Source organism: Kogia breviceps, chromosome 4 (assembly GCF_026419965.1).
Source record: "Kogia breviceps isolate mKogBre1 chromosome 4, mKogBre1 haplotype 1, whole genome shotgun sequence".
Classification (NCBI taxonomy): domain Eukaryota; kingdom Metazoa; phylum Chordata; class Mammalia; order Artiodactyla; family Physeteridae; genus Kogia; species Kogia breviceps.
The window spans coordinates 40,666,547-40,683,970 of record NC_081313.1 but is presented as its reverse complement, the minus strand read 5'-3'; the positions used below and the strand labels follow the sequence as shown (position 1 = coordinate 40,683,970).

The window sequence follows — 17,424 nt, the reverse complement described above, 5'->3', positions numbered from 1 at the left end:
TGAAGGAAGTGGCCTTGTGTAAGAGATGAATCTCATTGTTTAAACTTGCCTTAGCTCTTTGTTGTCTGTCAAACCTTTATGGTTGTCCAAGTAGCCTATTTTATTTTGAATGGCTCCCAGTAGTTGACATGTGCTAAGACTTATTTTTTTATATGATTTACATTTTGGCATTTGGATATTGTTGTTTTCTTCTTTGGAATTCTCTCCATGTATTTCTTTGAGTGGTATAACCTATAGCAAAATGCAATGTGTATTTGATCCTCTGGAAATTTAACTGAAGCAATTCTTCACTTACCTCAATTTATCCTTTGTTTAATACACAGTTAAATTGCATTAGGTACTCCCCAGGGTCTTTCCACACTGTTACATACTTAATTCCTATTCATCTTATGGTTCTCTATGATCCTTCATCTCCTTGTCATTGTTAGCAATTTTCTTCTTTCTTATGTAAAGATCAATCATCCCCTGTCTTGCAAATTTATATTTCCCAAGTGCACTGCACTGTGTCCTCTTAGGTGAATTGCCATCTTTAAAAGACTAAAGCATGCTTTAATTGTGGTATATATTACTTTAGACTCACATGGAAATCCCTTTGTAAAAATCATATGATTATTACATGTCCAAAATATTTCCTCCATTTTAAGTATTGTAAATCTATATTGATCCCAAAAACTTGGCCTCTGTACACTGATACCAAATTGAATCTCAGAGACAGAATTTTGGGTGAAGTAGAAAAGAAGAGCTTTATTGCTTTGCAAGGCAAAGGGGGACACCATGGGCTTGTGCCTCAAAAACTGTGTGTCCCAACCCGAGAGGATTTGGTGAGGAGTTTTACAGCAGTGGTTCAAGGGCAGGGTTGCTGATAAAGATCCAGGTGTGTGTATTCATAATGAAAAATGTCAGCAGATATTACATGGTAATCTATTGTTGGTGACTTTCTCTAGATATGGATATTCATTAAAGAGTAAATTGAGTTAGATATTAACAACAAAATTAACTATGCTTTATCACTCTGTACTCACATTGTTTCCATTTCTTACCCATAAAACCATTAATTAGTTCAAGTATTCACAAGTCTGCTAAGTCCTGTTTATTCTCCATTATAAGTACAACTTTAAAAGAAACTGTTCATTATTTTTTTAAATTTATTAATTTATTTATTTTTGGCTGCATTGTGTCTTTGTTGCTGTGCACGGGCTTTCTCTAGCTGTGGCGAGTGGGGGCTGCTCTTCGTTGCGGTGTGAGGGCTTCTCATTGCGGTGGCTTCTCTTGTTGCAGAGCACAGGCTCTAGGCATGCAGGCTCCAGTAATTGTGGCATGCAGACTCACTAGTTGTGGCTCATGGGCTCCAGAGCGCAGGCTCAGTAGTTGTAGTACATGGGCTTAGTTGCTCTGCGGCCTGTGGGATCTTCCTGGACCAGGGATTGAACCCATTTGTCCTGCAATGGCAGGCAGGTTCTTAACCACTGTGCCACCAGGGAAGTCCGTCTGTTCATTATTTCATCTAAGTTTTATTTATATCTGTAGGCATCCTGCTTTATCTTTCTCACATTATGATTAAAGTTTAAAAAAATTACTTAGAGATCCTAGCAGGCACACATTAATTTAGCCATATGCCTGGCCACAAATAATATTTAATGAATGATGTGGATTTTCATGGAGAGTGCCCAACATTTATCAAGTATATACTAAGTGCTTATTTATTCAATCACACTTGATAAGGACACTAAGGTATTAGGTCAAGTACCAGTGGCACATCTGACACTTGATCTAAGGGTTGTCGTACTAAAGAATACTGTGCTTTTGTTTCTCTTCCAAAGGTGATATTAAATCCAATAAGTTTAATTATTTATTTACTTATTTTAAACTTTTCTAGCCTCAAGCAGGCCTAACTTCATCATAGGTCATAATGGGAATGTGATTGTTCTAGGGAACCATTCAAAAGGAGAGACAGTTATGAAACCTCATTGTGATTAAAAGACTGATTTTTGTCAACTTGTATAAGTGACTCCCTCTTCCACAACTTTATATCTACTATTATCTCTGAAGGCTCTTCTAAACTAATCTTTCTTGTAAATACCAATAACTATGTACTGCTAAACAAACTTGATAGATTGACAGTTTAAAGAGTGAGGTGGCTCTGGGATATTTTTCATGACTTTATTCCATGTTTTGGATTATCTGGGTGAGTCCTAAATGTAATCACTAGTGTCCTTATAAGAGAAAGGCAGAGGGAAATTTGACCTGAGGGGAAGAAGGTAATACGTAATGCAAGATGTTACTGGCAGGACTTCCCTGGTGGTCCAGTGGTTAAGATGACGCACTTCCAACGCTGGGGGTGTGGGTTTGATTCCTGGTTGGGGAGCAAAGATCTCACATGCTGCACGGAGAGACCAAAAAGAAAAAAAAAATGTGACTGGTTTTGAAAATGAAGAAGGGGCTGCAAGTCAAGCAAGCCAAGGAATGTAGCTCTGGAATCTGGAAAAGGCAAGGAAATGGATTCTCTCCTAGATCCTCTGAAAGGAGTGCCCTGACAACACCTTAATTATGGCCCAGGGAAACTGATTTTGATCTTCTGATCTCAAAAATTGTAGAATTAATGTGTGTTGTTTTAAGCCACCAAATTTGTGATAATTTGCACAGAAACGGTAAGAAACTAATACAAAGACTAAACAACCTTTTATTTACTACTAGAACCACACTTTCTTAATGAAGTTGCATCCAATTTTATTCAATTTCCATTTCTGATATTCTAGTAATTTTGGTGCTAAGCACATAGCAACGTCTAAGGAGGTATGCAGCTGTTGAGCTTAGAGACAATTCTTTTCATGAAAAAAATCCTTTATTGGCCTCCTCAATTCCTTATTTATCACCTCTTCCTTTTTGTTTACTGAAAATACCTTCCCTAAGGAACTGTCCTTGACCCTTCTCTTTGTTCTTCATAATTTTATACTCACTACTCTATTAATTGCCAGAGCTATCGTTACAGTCCAGCCAATGCTTTTGGCCCATCTGCTAAGCTCCAGACCCACATTTCCAATGGGTGGGCTGTGAATCTTTGATAACTATCTTTGATAGCTCATTGGCATCCTGCATTCACTATAACTAAAACTGAATTCATCTTTCCCACACATAGATTTATAAACAGAAAACCAAATAACACCAGAAATGAATGTTTCATCAAATAAGGCATGTTAAGAATTTTGTTTTGTTTTACACAATAATGGAAAACTAGAGAAGTATCTAATTTTTTGGTTTTTGCAGATGTCAATTTTGAGTAATATTTCTTCACTTTGCCTTGTTCCACATGGACCATCCTAGTCATTGTGCAAATGCTGCAGGAATGGAAAATCTGACTTTTAGATTATTCTGTATATGAATTTTAACACATTGATCTTCTCAATCATCAAAAACTTTATATATAGTTGTTTTCCTGTTTAACCATTATAAGCCATATCAAATGCTCATGGACCATATAAGTTTTAAGTGCTGCTCTGACATCACACTGAGGTTTGTCTTTATGTTTAAATCAATTTTTATTGAGGTATAATTTACATTCACTAAGATCTACCAAATTTAAGTATAGAACTGATATGGAGTACATCCTAAGGTATACTAAGAAAAAAACACAGCAGGGTACAAAAGAGTACATATAGTATGCTTCCTTTTGTGTAAGAAAGGAGAAATATGAATATGTACATTTGCTTAATTTCCGAAATGAAACGGTAAGATAAATCAGAAAGTAATAAAATTGGTACCACAGAGGGTGGGTAAGAACTCCTTCAACTTTTTAGTACAATTTTGATTTTTGAACCAGGTCAAAATTTTACATGTTTAAAAAATAAATCAATAAGAAAGAAAAAATGCTATACATAAATACAAAGGAACAAATGAACCTAACTGAATATGAAAATAGATAATATAAAGAGTTAATTCAAGGAACTTGGGAAACAGTGCCGACTCTATCTCTTCTTTTTTCTGAAGACAAGAATTGTGAAGAAATCTTGAACTTTACCTTGTAGTTACTGGTGGTATTAGTGATTTCAAAACCATTTTGTGTGTATTGTAGGATAGAGTAAAAGAGTAATACACTGATGTTAGGAACCAGGATTCTCATTGCGAGAGAAGGGTGATAAAATATTAAATGGGGGTGAGGGTGAGTAGAGGAGGAAGATGTAGAGAAAGAACTCTGAGCTACTGGACTGGAATTGAAGGTTATCAAGATATAAAATATGAGTATGTGTGTAAACTCTGCCCACTTACATGGGTCTATATAGTACCCTGTTTTTTTTAATTGAAGTATAATTTATAAATTTGTGTTAATTTTTGCTGTACAGCCTAGTGACTCAGTTACAGGATACTGAATATAGTTCCCTGTGCTATTCAGTAGGACCTTGTTGTTTATCCATTCTATATATACTAGTTTGCATCTACTAATCCCAAACTCCCAATCCTTCCCTCCCGCCCCCCTTGGCAACCAAAAGTCTGTTCTCTAGTTCTGTGAGTCTCTGTTTTATAGATATGTTCATTTGTGTCATATTTTAGGTTCCACATATAAGTGATATATGGTATTTTTCTTTCTGACTTAATTTGCTTAGTATGATAATCTCTAGGTCCATCCATGTTGCTACAAATGGCATTATTTCATTCTTTTTTTTATGGCTGAGTAATATTCCATTGTATTTATATACCACATCTTCTTTATCCATTCATCTGTTGATGGACATTTAGGTTGTTTCATGTCTTGTCTATTGTAAATAGTGCTGCTATGAACATAGGGGTGATACCCTAACCTTGATTTCTAAATATTGCTTTCCACTAAAAGGAAACAGGGCTCCTTGGAGAAATTACTGATTCCAGGTCTGAGGGGGGAATGTACAATGTAAACCTAAAATATATTGTCTCAGAAATCAAGGAAATGTTAAAAAGGGGGTAAAGATATGCCAAAAGGGACAGAGGAGTCAGCTTGAGGGAGCTCCCAAAGGTGAAAATCTGGGACATTAAATGAGAATAATGAATACTAAATAAAAAAAAGAATCCATAAATCAACAACAGTAATTAATAACAACAGCAAACCAGTGGGGCCAGCTAGTAAATGGAGAACTGACAGAACTAGAAAATTACCATTTGCAGTCTCTGGTGTAATACCTGATTCAGGTAAGGACAGTCCAAAAATGCTTACAAAGTTTGGTAACGTTTTCTTGGGAAACAGGATTTATGCAACCTCAAAGTATCAACCCATAAGATTATGTACTAATTAAGAGATAAAAGTACTTTGTGACGGAGACTCTGGCATGTACCACCTTAACCAAGTGATTACACTAATACCACCAATAATTGGACAGTATGTGCCTCCAGGACTCTTTGAGAAAAACAAAAAATTACTAGTTATTGGTGATATTAAGTTTGATCACTTGGTTGAGGTGGTAATGTGCCAGATTTCTCCATCATAAAGTACTTTTGTCTCTCTTAATTAGTACATAATGTATGGGTTGACACTTTGAGATTGCATAAATATGCCTCCCAACAAAATTTCACCATTGTTTTAGCATTCTTTGGATTATTACCAGGAATGTTTAACTTTAATCTCATCATGAGGAAACAATGAGAGAAAGCTAAATTATGGAACATTTTTTGAGGACTACCCTGAATTCTTTGAAAACACCCAATGTCATGGAAGAAACAAAGAAGCAGGTGAACTGTTCAAGATCAAGGAGACTAAATTTAATATATAATTATTGATTGGAGACTGGACTGAAATCAGTGTGAAGGACAATATTGGGGCAACCTGGCAAAGCCTGAATATGGACAGTTGTTAAACTATGAACAGTCAAATTTTTTAAAATGTGACAATATTGTGGTAATATAGAATAATGTCTTTTTTCTAAAGAGATATTTCCCTAAGTATTTAGAGATGATATGATGCCTACACCTTACTTTTAAATGAAGATTGTGGGGAGGAAGGGAGGGAGAATACATGTGACAAAATATTAACTAGTAAATTTAAGTGAAGGGTATATGAGTGTTCACTTTTAACCTTTTTTTCTTATAATAAAAATTTATGGAAAATCCCACAGAAAAAGAAAAAAATTAAAAATATAATCAGTGATCTTTAGATTAGGAGAAAGTCTATTACAGTATATTATTATGATCACATACCATTGTTGGCAGGCTTTGGTCACAAAATCATCATCATGAGCTTCCTACAATAAATAATGACATCTCCTGGACTTATTCTTGTTAAATTGACAACTGGAGAGACACTGGAGCTTCTCATTAGGTTCCCAGAGTTGCCATATATTCCAGCATTCAGTTTCCTCAACCTAGATCTATCCCTAACCAGGATCCAAAGCACAGGCGTAATCATGTCTACATCTATGGGTAATCAATTAAATCACAATTTGAAAATCTATTTTTTTCGAATTTCGTGATTTAATCTTCATCACCCATGTAGGTTTAATATTTATCTTCCAAAAACCCCACTTTAATTAACTTTTCCTCAGTTTTCGAGAATATATGGGAAATTATTTTAACAATATTTAAGATAAAACAAGATTGTTTTATAAAATTTTTTAAAAGTCTGAGTTCTAAAATTTAAAAAATCCATTTAAAATTAACTCTTGAGTGGTCAGTATAATTCTTAGATGAGTGTAAATAACATCAACTTTTGAACAGCTATTGAATAGAGTCCCAGTAAATATCCACTAACAGTTTCAAAGACATATCAACTGAAAACTAAAACAGAATGAGACAGACCAGGTTTCGTTTGTATTCAGGATCACTGAAACAGTCAAACTAACCATTGTTTATTGTGCTTTCCCACGAGTGAGGCTTTGTGGAAGACATTGAGAAAGAAATTTCAGTACTTACAGTTTTAGTCATTTGCAGTCTGGCTAGGGAGGTAAGAGTTATATGTTTTTAAATATAAAAGCAAAAAACTGGGAAAATCAAAACGTTGAAAAACAGAGGTTTAAACTGTGCATTTCATGCCACAATATAAAAAATGTCTTGGGAAAACACGATATAGTCAGTGAAAAAAAGGGTTTGATACCAATGCAATTTTGTTTTTCTAAAAAACGTATAATGTTATTGCAATTTTGTTTTAGAAAAGCAACATATGTGTATGAGGATAACAAATACCAGAAACATACACACCAACTGTATAACAATGGTTATTTTGGAGTGGTGAAATTTGTGATTATATTCTTTATGATTTCTATATCAAATTTTTTTTTTTTTTTTTTTTCGATACGCGGGCCTCTCACTGTTGTAGTCTCTCCCGTTGTGGAGCACAGGCTCTGGACGCGCAGGCTCAGCGGCCATGGCTCCCGGGCCCAGCCGCTCTGCGGCATGTGGGATCTTCCCAGACTGGGGCACGAACCTGTGTCCCCTGCATTGGCAGGCGGACTCTCAACCACTGCACCACCAAGGAAGCCCTATATCAAATATTTTTGCAACACTTTTATAACCAAAGCACAAATATTTAAAAGAAATAATTTAAAGACATCATTAAAAATACAAAGCAGTATACATTTTAAGCACCAAACTGCCCTGAAAGTTAGTTCTACACAACCAACTTCATATGGCTGGAGTGCTCCAGGGTATCCTGCTAGCCCACACGATGTGTAACACAGTGCCCTGTGCAGGACAGAGTAAGGGCTTAATAAAGTCACTCTGATTATATTAATTTTCACCTACCCCATTAGGTAGCTACCCCCATTTTGGAGATGAGGAAACTGAGAGAGAAATTTAATTAACTTCGTAAAGATCACCAAGCTAGTAAATGGCTGAACCAGAATTCAAGTCCAAGTAGTCTAACTCAATCTTTACTCATACTAAATAATTAGCAATTGCTGGCAGAATATAAGCTTCCTCTGTAGGTCTGTAACACAAGAGCAGGGTGACCTTGTCAGTCTTGTCACTATGGTTTACAACCAATAACTGGATAACTTGGGGTACAGATTCAGTCAATAAAGGTAATAACTTTATACCCACAATCAAAATGATGGTACTAAAAATTCTAAATTAAAATAGCGTAAAAGAGTAAGATAGGGCTTCCCTGGTGGCACAGTGGTTGAGTCCGCCTGCTGATGCAGGGGACACGGGTCTGTGCCCCAGTCCGGGAAGATCCCACATGCCGCGGAGTGGCTAGGCCCGTGAGCCATGGCCGCTGAGCCTGCGCGTCCGGAGCCTGTGCTCCGCAATGGGAGAGGCCACAAGAGTGAGAGGCCCGTGTACTGCAAAAAAAATTTAAAGATTAAAAAAAAAAAAGAAGAAGAGTAAGATAAATGATGTTAAAAGTCATTAAAACATGCTTGTTATTGACTATTTCAGGACTATTGGCGAAGTACTTGGTTTTTGACTTAGAAAATTTACATCACAGGATCCTTTAGCATAAGACAGATACTATAAAAATGAGAGCTGTCTAGGTTATTTTCTTTCTTTTTGGATCTGTCATACTTACCCCCAAAGGCAAAACACTATTAAAAAAAAGGGGGGGGTCTTTATAGAAATAAATTAAGTTATAAATTATATGAAATATGAACATAAAAGTCACTGTATCAGCAGCTCCTATAGAATGATGAGAGATGGAAACAACCCAGAAACAGTTGGGCATTGACTTATTATGTAAATAAGGACCAGATATTACAAAAGAGAAGAATACTGAATTTTCAACAGATGCATGAGGTGGCCTATGAAGTTAGTTCTACCAGAGTAACAACAGAAATAAAAAGTGTTATTTTATGTTAAAAACCAAAGTAAGGTGGAATGCTAAATCATTTTTTGAAGAAAACTTGCTTGTATTGCCTTACTGTATGGGATGTAAGTAGGTTTTATTTTGTTTTAACTGAAATTTAAATTCATACTCACTGAAGTATCTGTGGAACTTCTTAACAGCTATATTTTATCATTTTGTAGAGTTTACCATTTACTTAAAATTCTAAAATAGCAATAATTAAAATGTATAATTTTTCAAGTAAAGCTTAAGATGGCAAGATATGAATTGTAGTATAAAAAGATATTTATAATTATGTATATTTACTTATACAAATAATATATCTTTACAGTAATATATTCAAAAAGCATACTGAAAGTTAAATAAATGTGAAAGACCCAAGACTCCCTTCTCCCACAACCAGTGGTAACCAGTAAAATCATGTTAGTAGTTTCTCATACATTTTTCCCCAAATATTCTAGATGCATATATGTTAGCACCTGCTGCCCCACCTCACCCCAGATATTACCTACTACTGTTTTTTCACTTAGCACTATATCTTGAATATCATTTCAAACAGCTCATACAGATTATTTCTTGTTCTTTATAATAGCTGTATAACACTCCATTTAACTTCATTCCCCTTTTAATAGACATTTAGATTGTTTCAACTTATTAGCTATTAGAAACAATTCTGTAATATCCTTGTACATTCACTTCTGTGTACATCCATAGGCTATTTGCCTAGAAGAGGATTTTTGAAATTAAATGGAATGTGCAGTTAACATTTTGAAAAGAGACTACTAATATGCTCTCCAAAACAAATTTTTACTCTGATGTGTTTTCTTTGTTGGGCTAGGTCAATGTGCTATTAGTGTTTTTATGAAATGTGATTGTGAGAGACTGTATATTTAGTATATAATTTTTGAAACATCGAAGAATGTATTGGCAATCCAAAGAAACCATCTGCCATTAATCTATCCTATTTCTCTGTAACTAAAGTAATTAACAGTATGGGCTTTGAAGACAGACAGACTTGGGTTCAAGTGGTAGCTTTCACTTGTGTGATTTTGAGCATGTTATTTAGTCACTTTAAGCCTTGAGCCTTGATTTGTCTTTGCAAAATGGGGAAAATAGTGAATTATTATGAAGATTAGTATACAGTGTTTATTGAGGTACCCGACAAGAGTGTGTGCTTGGTAACTCATACTGTATGACCTAAATGATTAGCACATAACAAAAGCATATATCTATATTTTCTAAAAATAACCGTGAATACTAATCATCTCTAACAAAGAACTGGTTTTATTTTCTGAGTCTTTTAATTCACAAGAATATAAAATCTGTACCTGAACCTCACAATCATGAAGTGTTGATTTGTGGGCAGCGTTTAGTATGGAACACAATTCATTAAGGCTCAAAGAAACTTAGAGAATATTTCTAATTAAAGAGAATTTCAATAATAAGGAGATTTGGGTTTAGGTTTATCAGATTGCCATGTAATCATGAATTTCTTTACCTATGATAAAAGGAAAATTTCTAAGATAGCATTTTGATAATGATGGCTGATAGTTTATAAACACTATTAACTTGAGAATGGTCATAAAAAGCAAGTATAAAACTTCAATATTGCAGATTTCAAGTATTTCTTTTAATAGATTTTTAAGTGCCAAAATTTCCTAGAGGTATGATCACCTGAAAATGTCTCTCTATAAAGGAAATTATAACAAGTTTAATTTGAGACATCAAAAAACATTTAAAATGACACCACAAAATGTATCTGTAGTTTAAAGGTCAAATTTATTAGGAGATTGAGGTGTAATATACACGGACTATAAATGCTGAACAGCTGACTTTATTCACAGTCAAGCAGAGATATAATCCATGCCAACCTATTTTGTGGATACTCTTGTTCTTTTGTTCCAAGAGAAATTTGCCCCGTAAGACTTGGACTTTGGTTTCGGAACCCTTGCCTCTTCAACATCATAGCTCCATCCTAGAAAACGAAAACAAAAATAAACACACAGAACAGAATTAAAGAGGATACCTGAAGAACACAGCGAGCAGAGGCTAACTTTCATAAATTTAATGTTCATTTATCATGAGTATGTGTCAACACATTTGAAATACAAACACTTAGTAATGCGTTCCCTTGTAATCCTGTGTGACGAGAGGGTCTAAAGTATTGCCTGAACATGATTTACCATATCTTAAAGGTATAAGCTATGATTTAATTTCTCCTTGCTGAATATTACTTGTTCAAATATCCATTAGTTATGTATTATGTAAAAATTTCCATTCCTCTTTGTAGTTTAATATGTGATTTCTTTAGCTGTAATGAGCAACACCGAACAATATAACCCATCTCACTGCTTTCTAAGAGCTGGTGCCTTTATAACAGTTTGGAGCTCATTTGAAATGATACAGAGAAACATGTACAGAACTATCTATATAAATCAGAGTTAGAGGAGAACATAAGAGATTACTTGGTTGAGCTCCCTGGAGTTTGACAGGCTGATTAAACTCAAAAAGTTTTTCAACATTTGTTTCAAGGGCTGTCTACGTTAGAATCCCATTGAAGTATATGATAACAGTGCAAATTCTTAGGCCTGACCAGAGATCCACTGGATCAGAATCTCTTGTGGGGACCTGGGAATCTGTACTTAATTGATCCCAAGATATTTTTTATGCATAGAAATTTGAGTACCACTGGTCTAAACTGTCTATTCCCTTCTGAGAGTTTATACCTTCTCTCCAAAGCCCTTCTCAGTGTTTTACAATTTTGAAAACTGGATTTATATATGTCTATACCTTCTGCTTTAAGTAGAGTTCTTCAGTTCTTCTAAGACATGGAGAAAAACCAAGTAAACACACTCCTCCTTGAAAATCTAATTAAGTCATACTTTTATTCCTTAGTCCAAGAAACCTATCTATATAACTCACTTTTCTTCATTAGATCCATTTTCCATCTCTGTAATTTGTCATTCTTCTCTTCTAGAACTTTCTTCAAATAACTCATCTTGAAACATTGGATTCATGGCTGAATCATGCAGTCATATATAAAATGTCCAAACTGAATACTGTAGTCTAATAAGTAAGCTTCTTGATCTTGTGAGTTGTTATGAATTCTAGTGCCTCTAGGTGAGTATAGTATTTGCTACCACAAAGCTTACGTTTCAACAAGCCTTTTAGAATTCAATTTTGCCATAAAAGTGAAGCCTATGAAACTCAAATCATCAAAGTATACTGCTAGTATGCCTATTTCAGTGCCCAAAAAGGGGAAATAATTAATAACTCCACTGCTAGAACACTATCTTCAAAGAAAGCCCATTTGCTATAAGGAAATGGAGGAGGAATGCAAATGAAACAAATGGTTTAAAATACATCTTACTTTCACAGAACCCCAAATACTGGTATATTAACAAGTGGTTATTTGAATTTCAAAAAATTTACTAAAGAGCATAAGAATAGTACCTATTTTATAAGTTGTCATGAGGATTAAACAAGCTAATTCATGTAAAGTCCTGGCATTTATTAAGTTCTATGAGAAAGGTATTTTTCTAAAAACTTTATATGAATTAATATTAGTTCTTTTATATAACTGAGGAAACTGAGGCGCAGAATGGTTAGGTAACTAGCACAAGGTCACTCAGCTAGGAAAGGGAAGAAGCAGGATTTGAACACAGTCTGATTCTGGAGCCTGTGCCTTAACTATACTCTATTGTTTCTTGTGGTTTAAAGTAAGCACTTGATAAACGTTAAGCTATTATTCTCCCTCAAGTTTGATTTGCAACTTCCTAGCAACTTATCTTCTATATGAAGTATTAATGTGAATGAAATTTGTCATATTGGAACCCATTAATTTTGAACTTATGATGCTTTGAATCTAGTTAGGCATAATTTGGCCTAGTTATTAACTATAGAAAGGGGTTTTGGTAAGAAAATTAATACTGTGAACTAAGCATAATTTTAACATTATAAACTTCTCAAGCATTTCCTACATTAATCAGCAAGTGGTGCTGATAATTATAAAATACTCAATTCAGTAAAGCAGGTATAACAATAATATTTACTGAGCATTTGTTATACATTTAACAAATATTATCAATTGCCTTCTCTGTGTCAGGAACTGTTCAGACACCAGAGGTAAAGCAGTAAACAAAAAATCCCCAAACTTCTTCAAGTCAGTAGGGGAGGAGAAGTTAGTAAGTAAATGCATAGTATATTACGTGCTAATATAGTAAAACATACAATTAAAAATATATATCATATACTAATGAGTACTAAAGAGAAAACATTTTAGAGAGGGCAGATAGGGGCACCTTCCGTCCCTGAGAAGATCACATTTGAGCAAAGACATAAAGGACATCAGAGAGTTAGTCATGTGGATGTCTGGAAAGAGAGCTTGAAGGCAAAAAGAAAACAAGTACAATGACCTCCATTCAAGAATGTGCCTGGTATTCTGTGTTCTAGGTCCTGCACTGAGTTTTAAAATTGAGTTCACAGGTTGCCTGGCTTATGAGGTAGGCATTATAAATACCCTGATTTTATATCTAATTATGAGGAAAAATAGAGAACATAAACAAGCAGCCTAAAGCCACATGGCTAATAAGTGGCAAAGCCTGGATTTTAATTCAGGTTAAGTCTATGCACCTAACCACCTCATAATAAAATGGCATTTCCCTGTAACTGCAATTTTTACCTGTTTCACCCATCTCCTTTCAATCTGTGATTTCCTAACTTTTTTTTCTGTTTATTTTTGTAAATGAGTTGAAAAGACTGTTTTAAGAATCCCTGGGAAGTAAGGCTATGTCCTCCATGTGTCCCCCCATAGTTGTGAAGAAAGGAAATTGTTTCTAGTGTGGATTCTATGTCTGGTTATTGTAATGATTACTGGAAAGTTACCCAAGACTCTGTGATCTTTTCTTGCCAAATGATGGCTGAGAGGACTTACGTTCCCTCCCCCTCTGCCTCCCTACACACACACTCTCCAGCCCAATAAAGACACTAAGAGGAGCTTAAGAAGAACTGAGAAAGCACTTAGAAATATTTAAGAATTGGTATTAAACACACATACACATACTTGATAATCACTCTCATTTACACAGTTAATCCTTCAACCACGAGGGAGAAAAAGAATTTTTTTTTTTTACTGCATCAGAATGCAGACATAGGTCTATTATCTGTTCTGTCCATGGAGTCTGAAAACCCTGTCAGGGTCACTGCAATGTGAGAAGACTGGGGTTTTGTACACATAAAAGAACAACTGGTTTGGGTTTTCTTCTGGTAACTAAGGAGTGAGCTGACTCTTGGGAATTGTGAGCCAGATTATAGTTGCTGTTGATAGTGATAACAACAATAAATAGAAGTATCATTATAGGGATTGGAATGTGGATGGGCAAAGCACCCTGTGAAACAAACAGAAACACCCATGGAAGAAACCTGCGTTTGCTAACGGCATCTGTCTCTATGCTATTACTTTCTACGTTAATCACAGCCACCAGTGATTTTTCTGTGGAAAACTGTTCCCAAAGCGACACAAGCAACTGTATTTCTCTGATTAAGTAAAAGCAAAGAAGGGTATGAGGAAGTCTAATGACAATTCACAATAGAGACTGAAACTCAAGTCAGAGTCTATGTAAATCTCCCTTTGGATTTTTCAGCTGTTTTCTACTATGTAGGACTGACGTTAGTTACAATGAAAATTTGCCCTTTTCTGGAACCCTGTTAAGAATCTGACCACATTTCCAAGCATCCCTCTAAAACGTGTTTACCTTACAGTGCCTGGATGAACAAATTTACTGGTCCCACTAAAAACTTCATACTACAATCTTTCCCAAATTATTTTTTGTAATATTGTAGCAATATAAAGGCTACTGGGGCAAGCTGTAGCTTTAATTAAAAAGACAAGATAACTACAAGAGTAAAAGCACTTGAAAGGACATCGAACATTTGTACTTAATGAGTATGTTACATGAATTGTACTCATCTTTTCTACTTCCTATTTGAAACTTGTTCTTAGAAGAACAGAAGATAATATAATCTGTGGGAAATAAAACATAGGCCTTTAAGAATGGAATCTTATTTGTGAAATGTTTAAATTTCCACAGGAATTTCTTTTTCAACCTGAAAATTTTTTTTTAAAGAAATAATTCAAACTTAAGTTTTTGAATGAGATTATGAAAGTGAAAACGCTTGCACTCTCTGAAGAATGCTTGTATAAGATCAAGGTGTAGTCTATGACAATGGTTTCATGTGTTGTTCTGGTTGTTCTGAAAACCAGCCCTTGCTCCTCCCAGCTGTGCAACAGAAGAAGATTAAAGCAACTGAGTCTAAGGCAGCTGCCCAGGGATGGGGTAAAGCTCCTAGGGCTGCCGTCAGTTCCCACTGAGGAGAGCAGCCATATGGCATGGATTAACCACAAATCCAACCAACAGCACCCAAATGATGAGAAGCTGACTCCCTTTGCTGTTTCACACACTGGAATGCTTTCACAAAGATATTTTGAACTTTAAGCCCTAGTATCAGAGAAATACCTCTGGCAAATGCTCTAATAAACTTAAAATGTGATCTGTGATATCCCATGCTCAATTTCTTTTTCAAAAATATGCCCATTTATTTTGTTGACCTCCAGATTGTGGCTGGGATATTCTACTTCCTATGATATGAACGTTTGGTGTAACCTTTTCAAATACTACCAAAAAACAAAAACAGAAAAGCCTCTGAACAAAATGAGACCCCAATAATTTATGAATTCCATGTATGAGACAAAAGAAAATCCCATTCATTTAAATTTACAGAACCATTTTATTTATGGTTCAGTAATGCAGAAATACAGAGAAACATTCATCAGTGTTTCTACTTCTTGTGAAATATGTTACCTCTAGTAACCTTGGTTCAAGTCCTGTTAAAGGTCTTTCTCCTCCAATAACCTAATTGCAAACTCTAATAATATTTGGAAGTGAACGGTTTAATGATTTTTCCTACTGTCCACTGGTGTACAAGTAAGAACTATCACATAATTTGGCACAAACTGACATACCTGGCAGTCACTGCTAACAGAGGCATGGGATAAGAATAGCAAAGACTTTGAGAGGTATGTTGATACTTAGAAAGTTTCAAGATTCCCCACCAGGCCATGGACCCATACTATGCGCCTAGCTTTTACCTAGGTAAAAGCAAAGCATAAACTTAAAATTTAAGGAAGGAAGGGGAGAAGGAAGAAAATTAGCTTTACAGGCACTCATTTTAAAAGTTCCTCGGGACTTCCCTGGTGGTCCAGTGGTTAAGCCTCTGCACTTCCACTGCAGAGAGCGCTGGTTTGATCCCTGGTCGGGGAAATAAATAAGATCCTGCATGCCGCGTGATGTGGCCAAAAAAAAAAAAGTACCTCTATTTGAAATTCTCACGTATCTACTATTTTGGGGGAGAGAAAGAGGTTCAGAATAATTTTAAAATATCTTAGATTTTCTTTTAGAAAATATTATAGAGGAGAAATGTATTTTGGATACACTGGCAAAGCAATTCTTTCCATGAAAATTATATAAGATGGGTTAGCAACACCCTACACCTGCCACAGCTGCAAGACCAAAAAAAACCACCTTTGATATGACAGTTAATGCCCCCTTAAATTTTATCTGTTCAAATAATATAGTTGCTATACAGTATTATTATTTTGGAGCCACATTATTCAGAATTTGCCACAAAACAAACTGGTCTGTGTTCCAAAAGTACATTTGAAAATCAGTCATTAGAAATGTACAACACATTTTTCTAGAGAATGAAACTATACAACAAAGGTAGATGTTCAAAAATCACTCAGATTTTGACATAATTGATCTGGGTGTGGTCTGTGTGTAGGGATCTCCAGAATCCTATATAAACCCAAATATACTAGAACTTCACTAAGCCACCATGTATAACACTATCTCTATGAGAAAAATTATTTCAGACTTCCAACAGGAAATCTGAGGAATTCATGTCTGTTTGTGTCTTTCTCCTTAGCAGCTAAACTGAACATTTCCCTAGCCACAAGACAGTCAGTACTGGGACTGGGGATTGGGAAGAATTAGGTAGAAAAAAAATTTGGTGCTTCAGTAGAGACTATGCAGTGTTTATAGAACAACAGATCATAGCTCTGTTTATCTTCTTTGAGTTACTTTGCAATTCCAAACATTGTATGTACAAATAATCTTCCTTATTCACAGATTCTGTATTTTCAAATTCACCTACTCACTAAAATTCATTTGTAAACCCAAAATGAATACTTGTGATGCTTCCATGGTCATTCATGACATGCACAGAGCAATGAAAATTTTGAGACAGCCAACACACATGCTCCAGCTGAGATCAAACAAGGTAATGCTCTGCCTTCTTGTTTCAGCTCTCACACTGTAAACAAGTATCCTTTTTGTAGTCTATTCACAGCCACGGTTTTTGCATTTTTGTGCTTCTTGTTGGTAATTTCACTGTTTAAAATGACCCCCCAAGGGTAGTGGTTTAGTGCTGTTTAGTGTTTCTAAGTGTAAGAAGGCTGTGATGTGCCAACTTGTGTTAGATAAGCATCATTCAGGCATAAGGTTTAATGCTGTTGGCCATGAGTTCAGTGTTCATGAATCAACAAAATACGCTTAAAAAGGTACTTCTAAACAGAAACACACATAAAAACAAGATGGTGTATTGACTGGCTGACAAAATTTTGTGATCAG

The 17,424-nt window shown here is 35.2% G+C and overlaps 1 protein-coding gene and 1 long non-coding RNA gene across 3 annotated transcripts in view; one reads left to right on the top strand and one right to left on the bottom strand.

The window, feature by feature from the left end:
* LOC136793994 (uncharacterized) overlaps positions 1–17,424 on the top strand; it is a 49,116-nt gene that overhangs the window by 28,634 nt on the left and 3,058 nt on the right. The gene's annotated exons all lie outside the window — the stretch shown is intronic.
* NDUFS4 (NADH:ubiquinone oxidoreductase subunit S4) overlaps positions 10,498–17,424 on the bottom strand; it is a 131,267-nt gene continuing 124,340 nt past the window's right edge. For both annotated transcript variants that reach the window (XM_067030966.1, XM_059062873.2), the window contains one exon: positions 10,498–10,712. Coding sequence is in view for 1 of the 2 variants with exons in the window: in XM_059062873.2 (XP_058918856.1) it covers positions 10,609–10,712 (104 nt within the window). In the remaining variant the exon portion in view is untranslated. The remainder of the gene's footprint in view (positions 10,713–17,424) is intronic.